The sequence below is a fragment of the Rhinolophus sinicus genome, chromosome 3 (genome assembly GCF_057876585.1).
Source record: "Rhinolophus sinicus isolate RSI-liver-muscle chromosome 3, RSI-T2T, whole genome shotgun sequence".
Classification (NCBI taxonomy): Eukaryota; Metazoa; Chordata; class Mammalia; order Chiroptera; family Rhinolophidae; genus Rhinolophus; species Rhinolophus sinicus.
The window spans coordinates 137,202,043-137,223,667 of record NC_142503.1 but is presented as its reverse complement, the minus strand read 5'-3'; the positions used below and the strand labels follow the sequence as shown (position 1 = coordinate 137,223,667).

At 52.1% G+C, this 21,625-nt stretch overlaps 1 protein-coding gene across 3 annotated transcripts; it reads left to right on the top strand.

The window, feature by feature from the left end:
• Positions 1-203: 203 nt before the first annotated feature.
• On the top strand, positions 204-20,617 carry BMF (Bcl2 modifying factor). Of its 3 annotated transcripts, none has more exons than XM_019725507.3 (5): positions 204-354; positions 770-868; positions 3,084-3,380; positions 4,828-4,988; positions 16,593-20,617. In XM_019725507.3, exons 3-5 carry the CDS (start codon positions 3,089-3,091, stop codon positions 16,692-16,694), a joined length of 555 nt encoding a protein of 184 aa, XP_019581066.1. In that variant the 5' UTR covers positions 204-354; positions 770-868; positions 3,084-3,088; the 3' UTR covers positions 16,695-20,617. The 3 variants fall into 3 exon arrangements, with proteins under 3 accessions (XP_019581066.1, XP_019581065.1, XP_088653264.1); XM_019725506.3 differs by having other exon boundaries at positions 248-354; positions 741-868; XM_088797138.1 differs by lacking the exons at positions 204-354; positions 770-868 and having other exon boundaries at positions 3,047-3,380.
• Positions 20,618-21,625: the final 1,008 nt, after the last annotated feature.

The following is a 21,625-nucleotide window of genomic DNA, read 5'->3' as shown; positions in this document are numbered from 1 at the left end:
ACCTAGCCTACATTAGGAACCGAGTCTGCGAGGGCAACGCGCACCAATTGCGTTTCTGGCGGGGGTCAGAATTTTGCTCGGCCCCTTGCAATGTTTCCAAGGGGAGGTTCGTAGATTCGTGACTGTCCCTGGCAGCCGCCCAGCCCGGGACTTGGGGCTCCACTCACCATTGGCCATCGGTAGGCGTGACGCGCCGGAGGCGGGGCCTCATCAGCTGTTTGCGGGATGCCCCGAGCGGGCGTATTTTGGAAACAATACCGCGCGGTGCGGAGCGGCCTCCTCCCGGGCGCGCCCGCCCGCTGCCGCTGCGTCCCCTGCTCGCTCCTCCCGCCTCCCGCCTCTCGCCGCAGCCGGGTGAGCGCCCGGGCGGCCGGGAGCCGGGCGGAGTTGGATCGCACCTCCTCGGGGAAGTGGGGAGAGGAGTCGCGCTGCGCGTGGGGGCCCGGGAAGGGTTGGGCTGCAGGCGTGTGGGGTGACCATGAAGGACTGGGGCGCTGGGCTGCGGGAACAGGGTGAAGAACCCACATATAGGTGCGCTGCTCCACGAGGCAACTTGGGGGTAGTAGCATTTGAGAGTCCGCGGAGTTGGGTCCAGGTGGGCAGGGGAACCTGCAGTGCACTGCTGAGCCGACCTAGGCTCCCGAGATCGGCCGGGCCTCTGGATCTTACTTTGGGGTAGGGCAGGGAGTCGTGGGGCATCCTACCTCCCTGCGGAGTTTGAAGGCTCCTCTCCTTAACAGCTGGGCTTTTTCCCTCCTTCCCAATTGAGTCTGGGCGCCAAGCCCCCGAGTGCTCGTCACGCTGGACCCTGGCGCGGAGCCCTGGCATCACGACTCGGAGGCCGAGACTCTCTCCTGGAGTCACCCAGGTCGGCGATGTGTTGTGTGAGTGCGTGAGTGCGTGAGTGCGTGAGAGTGTGTGTGTGTGTGTGTGTGTGTGTGTGTGTGTGTATGAGAGAGAGAGAGAGACAGAGACAGAGACAGAGACAGAGACAGAGACAGACAGAGAGAGAGATTCCAGATTTTAGCCCTTGTCGAGGTTCAGAGTGTCTGGCTACTGCCTTCTCCGAGGAGGAGTCTAAGTTCAGCATCCCTGTTAAGAGTCCTTAGGGGCTGGGATGGCTCCAGCGAGCTTTAGTTCCCCTTGCTAGCAATAAAGCCTACCCTGGCCGTGCTCTCAGGATGTGTTCCCCTCCTACCAGTTTGGACATCACCCCTTTTGCTCAGGTCAGTTTACACTTGACCTTGCCCAGCACCCCACTGGAAGCGCCCACCTGTAGTTCCTGTAGAGTGGGACGGGTCCCCGCCCGCACCCCCCACCCCCCTCCCGCCGTGGCAGAGCCACACCCTCTTGCTGCACCTCCCCCACTGTCCAGTCCAGGCATAGGGTTGAACTTTGGGGCTTTGCTGGGAGGGGGAGGGGGAGGTGACGGGCTTCAAAGGAAGAACCAAGACAATGACTCCTGCTTGTGATTGGCTTTGGAGGGCCCCTTCTTAGGTTGGGATTGCCAGCTTGCTGAGAGGAGGTTGAAGGGCTGGAGGGGAGCCCCTTCCAGTGACTGGCAGGACAGCCTTTCCTTTAAGCGGGAAACTTTGTTTCCTGGTGCTGATAAGCTGGAGTTCTCCCACCCCACCCCTCCTTTGGGAAACACTATTGAGAGAACACCAGGTGCCTGTTTTGCCATCCAAGTAGGCATCTCCTCACTCTCCAGGGATGAGGGCAGAGATAGGACCATAGATAGTTCCAGGAATAGATGGGATGGAGGGAGGGTTGAAACAAGCACCTCAGAGACAGCTTGCATTTAGGAAAGCCAGGATTTCTGAACTTAACTGAGATGTCTTTAAGTACTTTACCAACCCACAGACCCTTTGGCTTGCTCTTCAAAGGCAAGAGACTGGGAGACAGAATTCCCCAGGGAATCTAATCGAATCTGGCAGTGACAAACATTGTCTCTCTGTATCCTTAACCCATTCAGGTAGTTGTTGCTTCTGGCTGCCCCAGGGGCCTTGAGGGGTTCCTAGTGTATGTGTGTAGGGGTCTGGGTTCGAATCTCAAGATACTGGATACTCCAAGCTCAGACTTCCAAGAGCCATCAGGTGGAGCAAGAACTTCTTTATTACCAAGAAACTCATCAACAACCTGTATAGCCAGAGTGAGGTCACGGAGAAAGGGCTGAATTTCACTTCCTTCTGTGAGGCAGGTTGTACCAATCTCAGGTTCAGCACTGGCAGGAATAGTAGGCTGGCTATGGGGAAAGATTTAAAGTCACGGAGACTAGTGAATAGACTGAGCTGGGGGAGGCTGGTCACTTTGCTGAATGTTGGACCTACCCTCTTGGCCAAGCTGTGGTGGGTAGACAGCTCTATCTGAGAGGGCAGCTGCAATGACTAATTTGGGTCTTTCTCCCTTCTCTCTCCCAGGACACACTTACCACACCAAGGAGTCTGTTTGTTGTGTTGAGCAAGCAGGGGGTGGAGACTAGAGTAGATGGGCAGGTGGGCGGGACTTAGCAGGTTTGGAGGGAACCTGGCTGCCCTACGATTGCTGGCTGGGTTTTGTTTTTACTGCTGAGCCTGGAACTCAGCTCAGACTTGGTGGTTACTCCCCAGGGCAGTAGGGGCGGGGGAGAGAGGAGGGAGAGAGAGAGAGAGAGACACAGAGAGAGAGAGAGAGAGTTGTGAGTGTTTTGTGTACAGCCAGTCGCAGCACCCTTCTGCCCTCCCACAGCCACTCAGGGAGGCTAGCCTTGTTAACATTTCCCCAGGTACCCTGTGTGCTTGTAGCAGCAGTCAAACATCATGACTGACCAGCTGGGTCAGAAGAAGAGGCTGAGGGGAGGGTAGCTGTGGGTGGGCCCAGGAAAGAGATGCAGAAAGTCCCTGAACAGTGAGGCAGTCTAGATTTGGGGGTGGATGTCACCCTTGGGTGTGCTTTACCACCAAGGTTATCTGTCACTAGTACCTGCCCCCACTTCCCCAGATAAGAAGGGAGACCAGGGAAGAAGGTGGGGGAGGGGAGGACCCCCACTTCAGGGTTGGCCTGGGTGGGGATAGCATCCTGGATGCCTTATTATGCCCTAACAGGGGAGATGGAGCCGCCTCAGTGTGTGGAAGAGCTGGAGGATGATGTGTTTCAGCCAGAGGATGGGGATCTGGGGACCCAGCCTGGGAGCTTGCCCTCTGCTGACCTGTTTGCTCAGAGCCAGCTGGACTGTCCCCTCAGCCGTCTGCAGCTCTTCCCTCTCACCCATTGCTGTGGCCCTGGGCTGCGACCCACCAGCCAGGAAGACAAGGCCACCCAGACGCTCAGTCCAGCCTCCCCAAGCCAGGGTGTCATGCTGCCTTGTGGGGTGACTGAGGAACCCCAGCGACTCTTTTATGGTGAGTGCTCTTAGCCTCAAGACTCCTCCCATAGAGGCTGGGGGAAAAGAGGGGACTTTCCCTCCCCAAACCTGCCCTTTGCTATTTCCTTCCCCAAATTGAGCAGCAGAGGCTATTGATTGCCCACCTCTCACCTACTACCTTTCTGCTTGTCATTGCTCCTTACCTGTGCTCCTCAGGCCCAAGAAGGGCAAATTGCCCTGCCATTATTTCTTTTGTCCCTTTCTGGAGGGATCATTGGTCCATGGTGTCTCCTCTGGGGTTGGAGAGAGGGCACCTGGATCCTGTAGCCCATTAAGTGGCCCAGACTTGTGCCCTGGTGGTGATGCACCTTCCGTACAGTGACAAATGTTGTCCTGCAGAAGGTCGGATCTGTGACTCGCTGTTGACACTGAAGGGAAAAACCCAGCCCCTTCTGGGAGGGAAGGTTCCTAAAGGCAGAAGGTGACCCCCACTTGTCACTTGGGACTTTCTGTACTTGGAAGGGGAACTGGAGAAAGAGGTTGGGACTTCCTGGGCTCAATGCCAGCACAGGGGCTGATTCCAAGGCTCAATAGGACAAGACCCTTTCATTAGTCAGCTTAAGTGGTTTGTTTTATGAGCAATATGCCGTCCTCTGGCAAAAGGGCAGGGTTAGACACAGTCTGTTTTCTTCTTTTAGCATAATAGCTTATGGAGAGAGGGGAAAGGTTTGGAGGCTATCTTGCTAGATCTGACGGACAGATTGAGGAGACGCTGCAGTTATTACCAGAGAGAGCTGCCTTGTAGGGCAATTCTGGCACAACAGTTCTGGAGGGAGTCTGAGAAGATGGATAAGGCTAGCAGGCTGGACGAGGAAAAGAAGGGAGGAGGTGGGTGGGCGCCCCTAGCGGCAACTCAATTGCCAGCACTCTATCTCACCTGGGGCTGCCTCCAGAGAGGAACTTGGCCATTCTGTGGGTCTGAGGAGTTTTCTCTCCTTGGTTTTTGTACTGTTGCCCAGAGCTTCAGGACCTAAGACCAGCCTTCCCTTGCTGCACTAAGAAGTGAAGACACTTTTTGGTTTTCTCTTTCTCTGTCCCTTGCTTTGCTCAACCCAGGAGCTCTGGAGAGCTGCCTCCAGCGCTTTTCCAGAGAAGAGCTTTCAACCTGCTACTACATGAATAATAAATTGTGGTCAAGCATAGTTTGGTAAATAAGGACAGAAAGTTGGCAAGTTCACCCACACATATTATCTTTGCCATGGCACTGCCAGTGAATGGAGAACGGAAGGGAAGGCTGGGACCATTACCTTCTGTTCTACTAGCATCAACTTTTATGCACTGGGGCAGCAGGCAAGTCAGGTTGTCCAATTTTGGCACAGTGCCCTGATAAAGGCCTCAGCCCCAGGTCTCGGCCAGGAGTGTTGGGCATGGGAGGAAGGGGCAGTCGTGGAGAATGCTGAGATGTGGGCACTCTGTCTTTGCAGGCAATGCTGGCTACCGGCTCCCTCACCCTGCCAGTTTCCCTGCAGGCTTACCTCTTGGTGAGCAGCCCCCTGAAGGGCAGTGGCAACATCGAACAGAGATACAGATTGCCCGAAAGCTTCAGTGTATTGCAGACCAGTTCCATCGGCTTCATATGCAGCAAGTAGGCATGCGGCCTGGGGATGGGGGTGGCGGGGTTGAGTCTGCTGGGGCTGGGGGGCTGGGGGCTGCCTCAGCAGCTCTGTCTCTGCCAGGCCTCAAGGATATGGTCCCAGAGTTTTGGCCGTGGCTATTGTGATTCCCGAGGACTGGATGGGCCCTCCTCTCTGAGCTCCAAGTTGGTTATCTGCCCACTCTCAGCTCAGGCTCCATAACAGTGGTTTGTTGGGAGATGCTACGATCCCTCCCTCCTGGGGAATGGGATGGCTTTTTGCAACCTTGCTTGACAAACTGTGTCTTCTTGAGGCCAGGATTGGGAGATTGTCCCTCACGGATGAAAGGGGAAGATTTTCAGGGTGCAGCAGTGAAACTGGACAGTTGGGTGCAGTGGGAACTGAATAACCAAGGGGGAGGGATGGGCCTGAGTGGGGGAAAGTGGTGGAACCGGTTGTAACCTGACACTTTCCAGCTGGGGAGGCCGCTCCTCATTGTCTCTGTCTGGGAACTGGGGCCTGGGACTCTGGAGAGTGTACCTCAGAGAGTCTCTCCAGACCGGGCGGCCAGGCGCTTGGCCTGGTGCTTGGCCGGCAGCCTGGCACCAGCCCCGCCAGGGTGGGGCATCGCGTGTCAGTGGAGCATGTGGCAGAGTCCATCAACAAAGGCGGCGGCTGGCAGGCTCGTGCTAGAGGAGCCCTCCGTGCCACGGGCTGGAGGCTGCCCTGCTCTGCAGCCCTGTCTGGGCGGCCCCCAGGCACTTAACCCTTCCTCTCTGGGCTGGCTTTCTGGACAGCTGCCAAGGCAGGGAGAGAAGCCTGGGGCTGGTCTGTGCTATAACCACCACTGAAGCAGAGGCACGCCACCTGGAAATGAATGCATTCCCGACCTCTGGGACAGTGTCCCTAGCCCAGCAAGATTTGTGTATGTTTGTGTGTCTGGAAATTAAGAGAATAAATAACACCACGGACAGGCAGACCCTGAGGTTAGATAGGTCACTTCAGATGACCAGAGAAGTTATTGGTAGTAGTAGGTTTGACTTAAGGGCCAAACCATTGCCAGCACCAGGGGAAGAGAAATTGACTTTGGGTCTCCTGAGATTAGGCCATCGGGGGTTAGATATGGTTAGTGCTTTCTGCCAAGGAACTCTGAGGGAAATTTGGGTCTAGAACTGGTCCTGATAGGCTGTCCCAGTCTCTTAGGGATCAGAAAGAGAGGGTGGCCCTGTGCTTAGATAGTAAGGCAGCCTGGCCCTCTCTTCTGGCCCCAAGCTCCAGTCTGTAGTCCCTTCTTTGATTGTTCTGTGGAAACTTGGCTTAGAGTTTCCCCTTCAGTCCATGTGTGGACTCACTCTGATTCTCGATTTCTTTCTCTTGGCCTCCTTCCTGCCCATTCACTCTACCCTGCTTGTATAGGCCAATGGCTGAGCCCAGCACACAGTTTCCAGCCCTGGTGCTGGAGCTGATGGAGGACACAGTGGCTGTGGGTCCCCTAGACTCATCTAGAGGACTTCCTGGAAGGCAGCTTTCTTCATTCCCAACAGTCCTGGTCTCTCTCAACAGGTGTTTCCCAGACTATTCCCCATCCATTGGTAAGCCCTGTAGGTTTGGGAGCAGGCTGGGAGGACAGGACCAGGCCACATCCCAGGGCCCTTTCTTCCTGACTCCGTTCTGAACAGGATGAGGTGGCCCTTATGCCAAGGTCTCACCCTGCTCTTTGCTGTTTGGCATCATTTCCCTCAGTCCAGGGCTGCCTCTTTGAGGGTACAGTTCAACTCTAGACAGGGTGCTCTCCTCTCAGCCAGAGCCACCCCACCTTGGGAGGGGGCAGAGCCAGAGCAGAACTAACTATAGGAGAGTCTTTCCTGATCTGTACCTCACCTCATACTGGCTCCTGAGTTCCCGGTACCCCTTATCCACCTACCAGCTACCTACTTCTCCTACTTTGCATTAGCGGGAGGCTGGCCAGTGGAGCCTTTCTAGCCCAGAGCTGGTTTTCCCAAATTTTCCATTACAAAGACCAGACTTTTTGTCTGTGGAGTCCTCTTGCTTTTAACCCCCTCCTCCCCAGGAACCCTGCTCACAGACCGTGGTCAGTAGCTCCTCCTGTGGGGAAGGGCTAGGATAACGGCCACAGGCCGGTGGAGTGCTGCCACACGTAGGACCTTTCAGCAGCTCATTTTAAGAAGTGAGTCATTTTCTCAACTTGATTATTACGTAAATCACAGTCTAATATTTCCTATCTAGAAAGTACTTTTGGCACACCTACACTATTATCCTTTATCTTCTTTCTCTATTCCCTTACCTCATCTTTGCAGACAGGGAAACTGAGGCACTAGGAAGGAAGTGATTTTGGATCAAGTCTAGGCTTTGAGTATGAATTCAGAAGGCCTAGGTTCAAATACCAGTTTTGCCAGCTACTACTCATCGGGAAGTCACTTGACCTTGCCAAGCCTATTTCCTCTTCTGTAACTTTGAGCTAGTACCGCAGAATTTTACTGTGAAGATTAAGTGAGAAAATACCTGTGAAAATTCCAGGCACACAATAGTTATTCCTCAATGCTTGTTTCCTCTGTCTCTCAATAATTCTGATCAGCACTCACATTTCCCACCCCACCTGTCACACAGATCCCTGAGCTCCACTTCACCTGCCCTGTCCAGAGACATTGGTGTCCAAGCTGTTCAGCAGTGGGCCTTGGCCTTGAACATTCTCCTCAGAGATTGGTGATCATTCCCCATCATCGTGGGCTGAGTTTAGAGAGCCATGAAAGACAACCCCAGAGGCAGTAAGAAGTTGAGGGGGCCTCGCCATCCCCTTTCTCCTCAGCTCTGGGGTGGTGTCCCAGGGTCAGACAGTAGCCATTGATCCCTGAGTCCTATAGGGAGTATGAGTTCTGCCTTATGAGCTCATAGCATTATGGCAAATTGAGTGCTTCAACATGACCCCATATTGAAAAGGTTGCAAATTCTCCACGTGTCAGTTTATGTTGGCCATAAGCCCTCCCAGCATATTTCCCAAGGAGTATTTGGGGTGGAGATCTAGCCTCCAGTGGCGCCTTTCTAGCCCAGAGCTAGCCCAGTACAGGGTGGCTTTTCTGGACCCGCTGGCATGGAATTGGAGGCAGATCAGTGTCAGCAAAGTGCTCGCTGTCGGCTCTTTGAGTCTCCAAAGCAGCAAGAGAGTTGGAGGCAGAGCGAAAGCCTTTCCAAACCTGGTCACACACCCCACCTTTCTTTGGCTGGGTCTCAGGCAGAAGGTTCCCCTTTTTGCTCTTCTGTGAGCTGACCAGCTGCAGCAGGTGACCTCTCGTGATCTGCTGACTGTGGCCTACCTTGACTCAGGCCCTGTGAGTGTGCCCTGCAGGGAAGAGGAGGTGCAGGTTTGCTTCCTCACTGAGCTCATGGCTGCTGTGGTCAGAAGGAGTGAGTCCCAGCTGCTTTCCAGTCCCCCTCCCATGGTCTCCAGCGTGAGCCTAAGAATGGACAGTAGCTGGTGTCCCCTCCCCTTCGAAAAGTCTCATGTCCTAATAGCACCATCTTGAAATTTGTGGGGCTGTTTCTGGGCAATGTTAAGAAGCCAAGAATCCTTAAAAAAAAAAAAAAAAAAGTAGCTACTGTAGACCGTTGAGTAAAGCTATAGGAGGGTTGGAACCCTTCGTGTTGGAAATGGCTCTTTCACTTGGACCAGCAGTGGTTTCATTCAGAACAGTCGGATTTGGAAATTCCCTGAATAGTAATTAGACTTTCTGGAAAATGAAATCTGAGAAAAATTTCAGCCACTCAGTTGAAACCATCTTGAGTTGCAATATCACAGAAAGGATCCTGGACTTAGAGACACATCCGGGTTCAAATCCCAGCTCTGTCAGTTATGAGTACTGTGTTCATAGGCAAATAATTTATCTTCTCCAAGCCTCAATTTCTAATGCTTACCTTGCAGAATTGATGTGAAAGTCCTTTGTAAGTTGTAAGACATGGAACTATTAAGATATGGGCACTTTTAAGGTTTAACACTTTTGGAAATGTGTTAAAAGATGATTTTGGGATTTCTCTTGGACCTGCCTTTATAGTTCTTGGGGAGCTCTTTTGGAAGTTATACCCAAGGTTGATGTTTGCATGGTTTATTAATTCACAGCTTCTCTGCCAGCAGCCTGGATCCTTTGTTCAACGAGCCTCTGACTGCTTCCTGACCCTTCGGGATGCTCTTCTTATTGGCCAGTGGTTTTCTGGAGCTCCAACTGTGGCTAGTGAGGTTGATCAGGCTCTAGATGGGGCAGCCCAGGGCAGGAGCCCCAGAGATTTGACCTAAAGTGAGAAGGGTCCCAACAGAGGCAGCCTTTGTCCCAGGAGTGGGAGGTCCACCTAGGACAGTGCCTGGGAAGAGGGAGGTTGGGGGAGGGGCTGTGGAAAGCTGCTGTGCGTGAGAGCCAGTGCTGGGGTTTGGGGGCCCTGTGTTTGCTCTGTGGCTGGCTCTGTTTATATCGCTGGCTATATTTAGCTTCTGAGTCATCAGCGTGGCTGACTAGAGGCCGAGTTCCCCACACAACTCTGCACCTGACTACTCTCTCTTCCAGGAGAAGGCCCTTATAGTCGGGACAGTTCATTCCCTCCCCACCAAGGCAAGCCATGGGGATGGGAATTGGCGTTTTTTTTCTTCTTTTTTTCTTGAGGGAGGGGGTGAAGAGGAAGGGGTTTGGAGGAGGCACTGAAAAAGAAGGATAAAGAAAAATGTCTGACTTGTGTTTTGAGCCACGTCTGGCAACTAAGAAGGCATGTTCCATGACCAGAATGAGAGCAGTCAGTGTGTATGGTGAGGAGGAGGGCCTGGTCATCGTCCACGCTCAGCTTGTCTTGTCCTGTCCAGGGAACTGGCCTCAGGTAGGACAAGAACAGCTGCCAAGGCCCCAGGTTGGGAGTCAGAGCCTCGGGGTTCCTTCTCCACAGCCTTCTAGACCTACAACACACCTGCCCCCTCCTTGATGCTGTCTCTCCCTCACCTTTGACCAGAGCACACACACCACTGTTCCTTTTGGAGTTCTTAAGAGGTTGCGTGATAGCTTGATGGAGCTGTTCTCAGGTTGAGGGAAACTGGAGCACAGAGCTGTCCCAGGGGGAAGCTGGGCAAGGGCCTTAGTAGTTCCTATGGTCAGGCCGTGGAAGTGCAGAGCAGGGCTCGGGACATGGGTGGGATGCATAGCCCTGTCCGTCATCCCCCGCCCCCAGTGACGGAAGGCAGTGACCTCCAGTTGCATAAGAGGAGGCCCTCCTGTCTTCAGCTGAGAACCTGCTGGCCCCAGGCTGCCCTTTTGCCGTGGTGCTGACCTGTGGCTTCAGCATCCTGTTAGCACTGCTGGCTGGGCTGAGAGGAAGCTCTTGGCAAGGAATATTTTTTTTGCTTTAACATGTTGCCATTCTGTTGCTCGTTCCTCGGGTATCTGGGTCAGAAGCATCCTGGGGCAGTAGGTCCACTGGGTTTGAGGGGCTGCCCCGGGGGGGTTTAGAATCCCTGACTCTACGTGGCAGCCTGGAGTTCTGAGCCCAGCTACCTCTGGCGGCCGAAGCCTAACTCAGAGTAAGCCAAGGATTTCCCCAGGACTTGAGGAGTCTGTTGAGAAGATAGCACTCTTGGACGAGCACTGTGAGCAGAGCGTGAGGGAAAGAGCTCAGCAAAGCAAAGTAGGCCCAGGTTCCCCTTGTGTTCACCAGGAGGGGTGAGCTTGCTCAGTGCAGTCACCAGGCCCCAGGCTTTAGATTTTTCTCATTTGATCACCAGAGCAGCCTTGTACAAGGAAACTGAGATTCATAGACGTAAGATAACGTGCCCAGGTTACACTGTAAGTGGCTGAGCTGGGAGCCAAACAGATCTGATTGATCCTGAAACCATGGTCTCCACCGCCCCTCCCTCCCACCCACCCATCCCTACGGCTCAGCCCACTCAGCCCGGGGAGTGAGAACGCAAAGAAGCGCCCACGGCCTGCCCCGGCCCTGCTCTGCCTCCTCTCACACTTACTTCTATGTTCTTGCTTTTCTCACCTTCAGATTGTAAAATAATTGAGGACAAGGTTTACGTTGCTCATCTTTGTATCCTTCATAACTCTTAACTCCGTTGGGTGCTTGATAAAAGCTTGCTGAATTGAACAAAAGTATCTTCCCAGCTTCTTTCAAGTGGAATTTTCCTGAAATCTCCCTTATCTCTTGCGTTCCTGCTCTCAGCCGCAAAGCACTTTCCTTCAGCCTCTGCCAGGGTGGGTTTAGAGTCTGATGGGGGAAAAGGAAGAGGTAGGAAAATGTCACTCTATAGAGTGTGTCTCTCCAAAAAAACAGAATATGTGCCATTCTACATTTTAAAGAAACAGCAGGGTTTCAGAGCATGATCTAAAGTTATAATTTCAGACCAGTTTCAGCTTTATTTCTGTTTGATCTTCAGTTAGCTCTGCCTCTGAAAGGTTTATTTTTTCTGGTCCACAGCACCCTTACTAAATAGTTAATGATCTGGAAACAATGTCTTTAAACATACTAGGGGAGCAGTTCAGTTGTGATTTGCTTTGAAAAGTTAATACTATTTTCCTAATATGAATAAGTACACTGTAATATTTTAGTGAAAGAACAAAGCTCTGGAATCAGAAATCCAGGGGTCTAATTACCTCCCCCCACCCCAACTAATTTGCTTGGGGTAACTTTTCTGAGCCTTTGCTTCCCTGTCCGTGAAGTGGAAGTGATAATACCTGCCCTTCCTATGTCCCACATCTATGCGAGGAGCAAGGAAAGGAAAGCACCCTGTTCTAAGTATGAGATATAATAAATTGCTATCTGTTCAGGAAATTTGCAGGGTTCTTTTAAAGCAGGGCCACAGCATAGCCTTGCTCCTTCTTCTAATTCTTTGGGTGAATTATCTCTCGCTGGAGCATCTGGAGCACCGGTGACACAGAAAGTCCCCAGGGGGTGTGAATTGGATCTGAAGGGGAGAGGTAGTGGGAGATTCTTATCTGGGGAGGGCAGGGAACACTCTTTGTGCTTAGGGCAGAGGCCATGTGGAATGAAACAGAGTTTGATTTGTGTAATCCAAGCATGTCGGACACCACAGCCAGCTCTTTAAAAAAAAAAAAAAAAAGCCTTTTACTAGTTGGGCCTCTCCCCAGGCAAGAGGCTGATACTATCACATCGAGTACATCTTTAGACCTGGCCACACATCAGTTGTTGCTGGCCTCAGACAAGTGGGTTATCTTGCAAGGCTGACTTTTCTGTAGTCAACCCAGGGTGCACTTGTTGAGTACCTACTGTGTGTCCCTGGGCATTCCCTCTCTTCCACAGGACGGATGACCATTCAGGCACATTGCCTTGCACACAGTGAGGGTGATGGGAACAGTTGGCAACTGACTGCCTTTATCCTCCGACCGCAGTAAGACAGTAGGACCAAGTCAAAGGAAAACCTCAGGCCTCTGAGCCCTGGTTGTGCTCTCTTCACTGAAGAGAATATTTTTACCCACCATGACAGAACCCCTTTCCATGGGGCATTCACCTCTATTCTTTCCCTCCGGGCCTTGGTCCTACCCTCTAGACTCTGAATTTGAGGGCTTCTGGTATAAGCTTAAATTCCCACCAGCTTCCTGTCTCCTGTAGCCCAACCCCCAGCCCTGAGGAAACCCTGACTATACATTCTGGGAACCCCCACTCTTTGCAGGTTCCCAGATTTTGAGGGGTACTCAAGCTGAGTCTCGGGGAGCTGAACCTTGCTCCGGGGTTTGCATCTATGGATCTCAGATTGTGTGCTGGGTGCTATGCCAAGTGCCAGAGAGTTAGAGGCCAAGCAATACCCTTTCCTGGTTCCCCGTTCCTTCTCCCCTTCTCCTCCACACCCGCTCCTGGAAGGATCCATGTTCTCTGGTGTTCTGGTGTTTTTGTGTACTTTATCCTGTTGGGTGAATGTTGATTTCCTTCCTCCTTACTGTTTCTCTCACTGGCCTCCCTTCAAGTCCTTTTTCTTTCCCTTCTAGTCAGGCACTTTTGTTTAATTAAAAAAAAATTATTTATTGTTGCTCATCAAAATCAGGGCATTCTTTGATTCCCTTGATAAAGAGGCAGAGTGATTTCCTTTCAGAAAAGGGCCTTTTGGGGGCTGCCCTGTGGCAGGAGAAGGCTAAGTGGAATACGTGTGGCATCTGCTTGTGCCCAGAGAGAGGGCTGCTGGGGCTGCAGGCGGGTTCTCGAGCCTGCTCTTGCTGCTCTCACGGCTGTTGAAGCCACCAGCTTAAATCACTACAAGGTAGCCTGTTCTCCAGGCCCACCCAGACCCTTCACCACGCTGACCGGATTCAGTTTTTGGAGCTCTGATTTGTAATCCTGCAGATAATTACGGATGACGAACTCCGAATCACCAAACCTTAGGGTTGGAAATCACCTCGTTGGTTTCCAAATGCCTGTCTGTGGCCTGGCACCTGGGCAGGATTTACCTCTGGCTCGGCCAAGTCATTACTTTGGTGGGAAGAGGATGAAAGAGACTGAAGAAAACACCAAATCATGAAGTGTTTTCTTCTAGGCTACAGGATCATGAATGATTTTATTTTCTCCTCTGTAATTTCTTGTATTTTCCAGTTTTTCTACGGCTAACATGTATTACTTTTATGACTTAAATATACAATGAATGTTACCTCTGATTTTAAGAAAATGTCACCCACGGCGCTTGTTTAACATACAAATTCCTGGGTTTCCTGCCTGGAAATTCTGACCCAGTTGGTCTGTGTGGGACCTGGGGACTCTGTATTTATAGCCGTGCCTCAGTGGATTCTGTGACACAGTCAGGTTTGGGAACCTGCATTTCACTTACAAGGAAAGTGAGGACTGACAGGCAGGTGGTGGGAGACCCCAGCCTATAGCCAGGTCCTCTAATCCGTGGCCCAGAGCCTTCCTTGCCGATTTATGAACCTGAGGCCTGTCACAGGCAGAAGCATGGAACCTGGGTCCTTCCTGGAGGTAGATTTGCGTGTCCGCTCCTGCACCTGGGCCTGCCTGTATCTCTCAGCCAGTCCTCATCCTTCCTGTCCGACAGCACTCTCGGGCCCACAGCTGCTTCTGGGTCCCCCAACCTCCCCAGTGATGGGAGCGAGGGTGTTGCCTTGCCTTATCTCCAGAGACCTCAAGGCTCAGAAAGGTACCCAGGTAGCAAGTGGCCTATTAGCGGAATTTGGGGAGAAACTGAAGCACACAGAGATGGGATTGGACCAGGCCCCAAATCAGAGAATTGTGATTTCCCTTCCTTGGCCATTGGGCTGTTTTGAGATGATTTAGAGAAGGGGAGAATAGAGGGTTAGATCTGGTCTATAGAAAGGTATATATGATGGCACTCCGAGCACAGTGACAGTGGGAAAGGACATTGCTCTAGGGTTGGGTAGTCTGGGTTCAGTGCAGTCTGACACTTATTAGCTATGTGGCCAAGTTACCTAACTCTTCCAATGATCTCATCTGTGAAATGGGGATGATAATATATACCTACATCACAGGGCTGTTGAGAGGACCAAAGGAGTTCAATGCATATAAAGCAGTGCTTCTCATACAATAATGTGTCTCAGAGTCACCTGGGGATCTTGTTAAAGGTGCATATTCTGATTCATTCTGTAGGTCTGCATTTCTAATAAGCTCCCAGATAACTCTGGGGCTGCTGGTCCATGGACCACACTCTGAGAAGTAAAGATGGAATACACTCTGAACAGAGCCTGGCACACTCAGTGTTACGCCTGTTAGGATCGTGGCTGTTTTTGTCACTTGGCCTTTTTAAACAGGCACCTGAGGAGATTGGGAATTCCAGCAGACTGGCCTCTCCAGGGACCAGTCTTTTCCTGGATTCTCCTGTTCTACCACATGACCTTTGCACCTGTCCTAGGCAGCAGCTGGGGTGGAAAAGGGGAGGGTACCCTGCCCAGCTGCTGTGGCCCTGAGTCTTAAGGTCTGCAGTTGAGTCCTTTTTCACGCTGCTTTACTCTAACTAGATTTTATTAAGCCGGGTGTGTTTCCTCTTTTTACTCATCTTTGTTTACAAAACACAAGGAAGCCATCAGTCTCCCCAGCCGCAGTCTGCCAGGCCTCCTCGGTGGCACAGCCCACTTTCCCTGCCCCTCCTAGCAGTAGCTGTGCCTCCACATTTCTGGATTGTTTTCCAGTCTCCCTTCTGCAAGGGAAAGAATACTATTGCCACAGGTACGGGGCATTCTGTTCTACTAGATTGGCAGGGCTCTGAGGTCAGCCTCAGCTGACACCTCACCTCTCTTCTCTTTGTGGCCTAAGGCAGAGTGAAAGGGAACCCAGCCACCTGCGTGGTTGCCCCCAGCCAGATGGACTGGCGAAGCTCTGGGTATCCGGGCGACCTGGGCTCACTCTCCGGTTCTGCCACTGACTTACCCCATCTTCTCTTCCCAACTGACTAGGAGTCTCTTGGTGGGGGCCGGGGCAGTGGTTGAAGCCAGCCCAAGAGAGGGCCCCAGCTCCCCCGACACCTCATATAAATGTGCTCGCTGCCATAATCCAGGTCCAGCCTATGCTGGCTCCTTTCTGCACACTAGGTTTTTATTCCCCTGTCCACTGAGAACCCTGTGGAGAGGGCCCCAGCCCAGCCCTCCTACCCCGGCAGACAAAGAAAGAACAAAGATCCCCTCTTCCAGCACCACTTAGTCCCCTCGGGCCTCTGTTAGCCCCAGGGAAATGGTACCTGTGTGGGCGGGGCACTGGGCACAAGCCTGTGAGCCACTGACCCCTGACCTTTGCCCCCAGCTTCCCTGCCTGACAGTAGGACCTGGGATAACCTCCAGAGAGTAGTGTGCATTCTTTGTTTTTGTTTTGTTTTCAAGTATGTTCTTGCTTAACGTTTAATTGGCTCCAGTCAGTAGGAAAGCGCTCCAAGAGGGGTTATTTATGGCTTACTGTCAAGAGTAGCTATAAAAAGGGCAGCGCTGAGCTGGAGATGCTGGGAAGGGAGAGAGGGAGGGCGCACAAGTGTGTGTGTGTGTGTGTGTGTGTGTGTGTGTGTGTGTGTGTGTGTGCGTGAGTGTCTGTGTGTGTGTGTGTGTGTGTCTGTGTGTGTGCGTATTTGCACTGGATGAAATCAGATTTTTGCTGCCTCAGCAGTGTGGTTTAAATTGAAGATTAACCCTTTGACCTTCACAGTGTCAAATCACTTGCAGATGGAGGCTCCCCCCTTTTCCCCCTTGTTCTCTGTGTTACTTTGGAGTGGGGGGAGAGAAGGGGGCACTTCTTCTCTTTCTTTCTGAAGAAAGTTTGTTGTTCATGCAGCTGAGGTTTGAGGGGCTCAGGAGCCAATCTGATTAAAAGCAGCACTTGGCTAAACTCTGGAAAATCCTGCAAGCAGGGGAAAAAGTTTAATCCTCTTGTGCACAGTGCATAAAGAGCCTGGTCTTTTCTTTTTAATGTTAAAACTGCAATTGTTTTTGGAGAACTCAGCTATCTCCCCCTCATGGCCACTTCTCTTGTTCCCCCCCCACCCCCCAGTTTGCTGTACTGATAGGATTAAAGTGCCGCCCCAGACATGTTGATCTGAACTTTTATTGGAAATGATAAGGAGTCGGCTAAGGCTGTGTTTAGGAGTCACGTTGATTTTCTTTTCCTTTCAGCACCAGCAGAACCGAAATCGGGTGTGGTGGCAGATCCTCCTCTTCCTACACAACCTCGCTTTGAATGGAGATGAGAACCGGAACGGGGCAGGTCCCAGGTGAGGCTGGGCTGCCCTCTTCGAAAGGGGCATCACAGGAAGGACATCAGCGAGGACTGACTCTGTGTCTTGTGAAGTTGTTTTCTTTGTTGTTTTTATTTTAAAAGTTTATCTCTGTGTACATAAGACATACCCAAGGGGGACCTCTTTCCCTGTTCGGGGCCTCCACCAGGAATGGGGGCCTTTGTCAAACACTGTTGAAGTAGAGGTTGATGTGTCTGTGATGGTGGGACCTCCGAAGGGCTCTGACGAGCAGATTCTTCAGTCAACAGTTGTCGAAGATGACCAGGTAGTATGTTCTCTGGCAAGTGGACTATAGTTTTCCCACAGGAACTCGGTTAAGAAATAGACTGGATTATTAGAGTCCTGGTTCTGCCAAACGTTATCAGCCTTCACCGTGGAGGGGACCGAGATCCGGATGGTCACACTGCTTTAACCCACCAGGGCCTTGGCCAGGGGCTTTCCAGCTGAGCACGGCAACTTCACCAGGCCGGTCAGCCTATATCTGGGTTCTCATTTGGTCCATCCAGTGCCTGCCCCAAGGGCTCAGGGATTCTTGTCCAGCCCCTGTCATCTCCAGCAGACCTCAGGGAGGGTTGGGTTTCTCCAAGGACCCCTCAAACATGCCGCAAAATGAACCAAACTTCTGGGTAGGTCTCAAATCTGACTTGGTCCCACTTGGATGCCTCAGGATTGGTCCTGAGGTACAGAGAACCACTGCCACCTCTGGCTTCCTGGAACTGGCTGGGTGTGAGCCGTGGATGAGCCAAATAGCCAATCAATGTGCTGTCACCAGCAGCGTGTACCTTGTCAGCTCTTCTCTCCAAAGACCCAGCAACAGACTGTATTCCACTGCCAGTATCAGCTCTCTAGGGCATGCAGGGGCAGGATTACAGTGGCACTGGGAAATGTGGCCATCCCACCTGTAAGAGTCAGCCTTAGAGGAACCCAGACCCCTTGGTTTCCTTGGAAACAACATACCTCCTCCCCCTTACCCCCATTCCTTTTTCACACCGAGTATGATACAGGAAGAAGCCAGCACAGTGGCTTTGTCAGCTGAAATGTGTCTTTTAGAGTAACAGACAATGATTAAGAGTGCGGAACCCGCAAAGCTGGGTACACATTTCCTGTCTTCCTTCAGCTTCCAGCTAGGCCAGAAGGGTGTGCTCTGGAACTCAGCAGGATTACAGCTGCCTCTGAACTGCTTCCCTTCTCTCCCTGCTGTGGCTCGAATGGAGAGAATTTGAAACAGCCAGTCTGCCAGCTCTGAGAGCAGACCCAGGGAATCTGAAAAGACATAGGGATTCTGGTTAACAAAACCTATTAACCAGTCACCTAGAAATTAAATGATAATATTTGCATATGTAAGAAAAGATGACATTGGTGCTAATGTTACGCAATGCCCAAGGGAAGCAACACCCAAAGAAGAGATGGCTTTCCTGGGCAGAGAAGACCCCAGGGCTACCCAAGGAAATTGGAGGAGTCCAGAGTAGACTCTCAAATCTGAAGAAGCCCAAGCTCCTCCAATTCTACAAAGAGGTCTTCAGTACTGTTAAAGGAAGCATTCATCTTTTGGATGTACAGTTGGGCAGGTTGTTCACTGCACAAAGGCACCTGCAAAGGAAGATAATGGTGGCTAAAATCCAGCTGGTGCTCTGCTCACTAAGTTGTATGCCCTAGTATAGGGCTATGTCTGTCCAGAAGAAGGGGTGCCTTTCCTAATTTGCACAAAGGTGCCATGTGGGCTCACAGTAGCCCTGAGGAGAAGGACCTCAAACTGTGTGTAAGCCTTTGTTTTGTTTTGCTTGGATGTTCTGGAGGTATTACCTCTTCTTGGCCAGAATTATATTCTCAGGGTGTGTACCATGGTTTGTCTGCTAAGAAGATGGGTTCCTGCTTATAAGGAGGAGCCCAGGGAACAGGCATGAAGACTGGCTCCGGGACATGCTGACCATTGTGAAATCCAGCCTTCCCTGCGTGTCTCCGCATGACGTGTGTAAGACATGTGTTTTCTCCTCTCCTGGACCAAGGCTGTGATGAGCAGGCTGCTGGTACATGCTTGGGTGGAACACACAGGAAAACCAGGATTATTTCTACCAACCATTTTTAACCTCTCTTGGCGGACTTTCCACCTGAGCTGAGTGAGAGCAAATAAATGGTCTAAACTTTGGTGCTGAGGCAAAGCCATGAGCTTCAGGGACCCAGCTAGGCCCAGGAGGAATGCCCTGTGGCCTGTCCTGAGAACTGAGCCCAGAGTCTGACAAGCCCACGTGAACCTCAAGCCTAGTTCTCTGTGCAGCCGAGAACTAACTCACTATCCTAAGCAAGCCAGGGCAAAACTTCAAACCTCCTTCCTTTCCCCTCCACCAGAAACCCAGGAGGTAACTGGCAGAATAGCCCCAGGAGGGAGAGAGGTTCCTCCTGGCTGGCTGTTTTTAATTGGCCTAGGGATCTAGACCAGCCCCTTCCCCCTGCTGCCTGTAGAATTGGCCTGAACATTCCTCAAGTCCAGCCTCAGGAGACAAGTCTGTCCCAGTGGGCCCCCTCACCCCCCCCCCCCACCCCCAGAGGCTTGGCTGTCTCCAGTGAGGGGGTGGAGAATCAGATTTAGAGGGAGGGAGAGTCTGACCTGGGTCCTGACCTGTAACCAGCTGAAGACTTGTGGAGCTTTTGTGGTTTGCTGAGGAGGGGTGGGGGGGACTGGAAACCTCCCTCCCCAGTGAAGAAATGCCCTGGAGGAAGGGAAGCCTGCCATTCAGGATCAGAAGAGGCCTTCTAACTCAGAACTCTGGGGTTCTGGAAGCTGTAGACAGAACTGGGGAGGGTACCCCCAAGCCAGACAGCTGACTCCCCAAGCCAGTTGGAAGACTGGGCCTGGCCTCTGCCTTTGCCTGCTTCAAAGTCTGGGCTACTGGAGAGCTGCCCCCGTGGCCTCTTGCTCAATCTGAGGCAGATAGTTTACCTCCCAGTGACCTCTCCCAGCCCCTAGGGGAGTGGGTCTGTGTCCAGAGCTTATGTGGCAGGCATGTTCCAAATGTTCCGAGGGGCCCAGCTGATTTGTCTCACTGTCCCCAGCAGCCAGCTCTGTCTGAGGGTGGCTCTGGCCTGGGCACGGCAAGGAGGGGTTGATTGGGATGGTCCAGCCAGGGCCTCCATCCACCCAAAGTCTCCTGGGAAGGTGGCTGGGCAGCCACTTGACTGTCCTGGTCAGCAAGGAGCACACTTGAAAGCTTGTTTTCTTGGGTGGACTTGGTGAAGAGAGGATAAGGAGAGTGGAGAGCAGCAGAAGCAGGAAAACTTCAGTTGCCATGGCTCTCAGGGCTTCTGCGAAGCTGTAGGGTCCTTCTGTGTGTGTGTGGAGGGGGGATCCTTGGTGGCAGGCTGCCCTGGCGGACTTGTTCCAGGAAGGGATTAACCTGTCAGCCTGTGAAGCTTCCTGAAATACTGGGCAGTGGGCACCTCAGGGCTGGGGAGGACATAGAGCCTTGAAGGAGTGGCAGGGAAATCCAAGCTCTTCCGTAGAAGTGCCAGCCTCGAGGCTGGAGGTGCTCGGAGCCTGTGCAGGCTCCCGGTACACACTACCCCTCTCTGTGCAGGCGGCCAGTGCCTCTCCCTGCTCTGTGAGTGTCGCTCAGCGGGCCACCCCATCCCTGGGTCCACAGGGGCTGTCAGGGGAGACCCAGTGAGAATGTAGCATTTTGTTCATCCCAGATTAGTTGCCCTGGGTTCTAGGCACTCTGCCTCTGGGAGAGAGACAGGGAAAGAGGGATGGGAATAGGGACCCATTGTGTTTTAACCTGTACAGAGTATTTGGCTTTCTGTTGTCCACATACGTGTGTGTGAGAGAGAGTGTGTGTGTGTGTGTGTGTGTGTGTATCTTCCCCCCCATCAACTGGTACCATTTTTAATAAAACCATTTAAAGCAAAGCTGGTCTGTCATTTTCAAGGTGTGGTAAAAGCACAAGGGGATCCGTTAGGGAATTTGACTCCTAACTTGTGCCACACTGAGTCACCCCGGAGGATGGCAGCTTGTCAGGACTTCTCCTCGGAGTGGAGAAGAGCCTTCTGACCACACAGTAAGCAGCAAAGCAGAGTCCCCATAAGGTGGAAAGACACAGGTTTTAGATCTGGACCTGGATTTGGACCGGGTTCCAGCCTCCACCAGCGGAATGATCTCAGGCGAGTTATGTAACCTCTCTGAACTGACAATTCTTCCAGCTGTGAAATACAGCTGTGCCTGCCTTGCAGGATTAAGCGGAATGTGTGCAAAGGACCTGCTCACCACCCCAACCCCGTCAAGCTGGGCTTCAGTTTCCTTTTATCAAGGTAGCATCTCAGGAGGTAGGCTAGTTGTAGGGAGACTTCCTGGCTTGCTTTTCTTTGTGGACTAACAATGTGTCTGATTCAAGAGGGTAATTTAAAGCTCTTGACAGAGTTCTGAAAATCCTTGGAAAAAACCACCCCTGGTCCTATCAGCAGCAAGCTGTGAGCCAAAGGGCCAACTCGCCTGGCCTGTACCGGGCCCCATGATTTAGGAAGCTGTCAGCTCTCTGAGGACCAGTCTTGGACTCCATTTCCTCCTCTCAGAGACAGTGGGATCTTCAAGTGATGCTCAACCGTCTCGTCAAAACTCTTTGTTTTGTGGATGAGTAAACTGAGGCCCAGAAAGGGGATGTAATTTTCTATTTGGACTTTTTAAATAGCTGAGTCAGTCTGAGGGGGGCTTACCCCATCCATCTGGGTTTCCACTTGGAAATTGCAGTACTCTTGCCCAGATCTGTGAGGAAGCCAAAGCGTGTCTATTTTTAATGCCAAATAACTGCCTCTTCTCCTGTAAAACATGGCACTTCTAACCACTCTATATTTGGACAGAGAGGTTTATTTTTACTGGAGTGTGGTAGAAGTGCGGCCTGGTGCCACGTCCGGATGTTATTC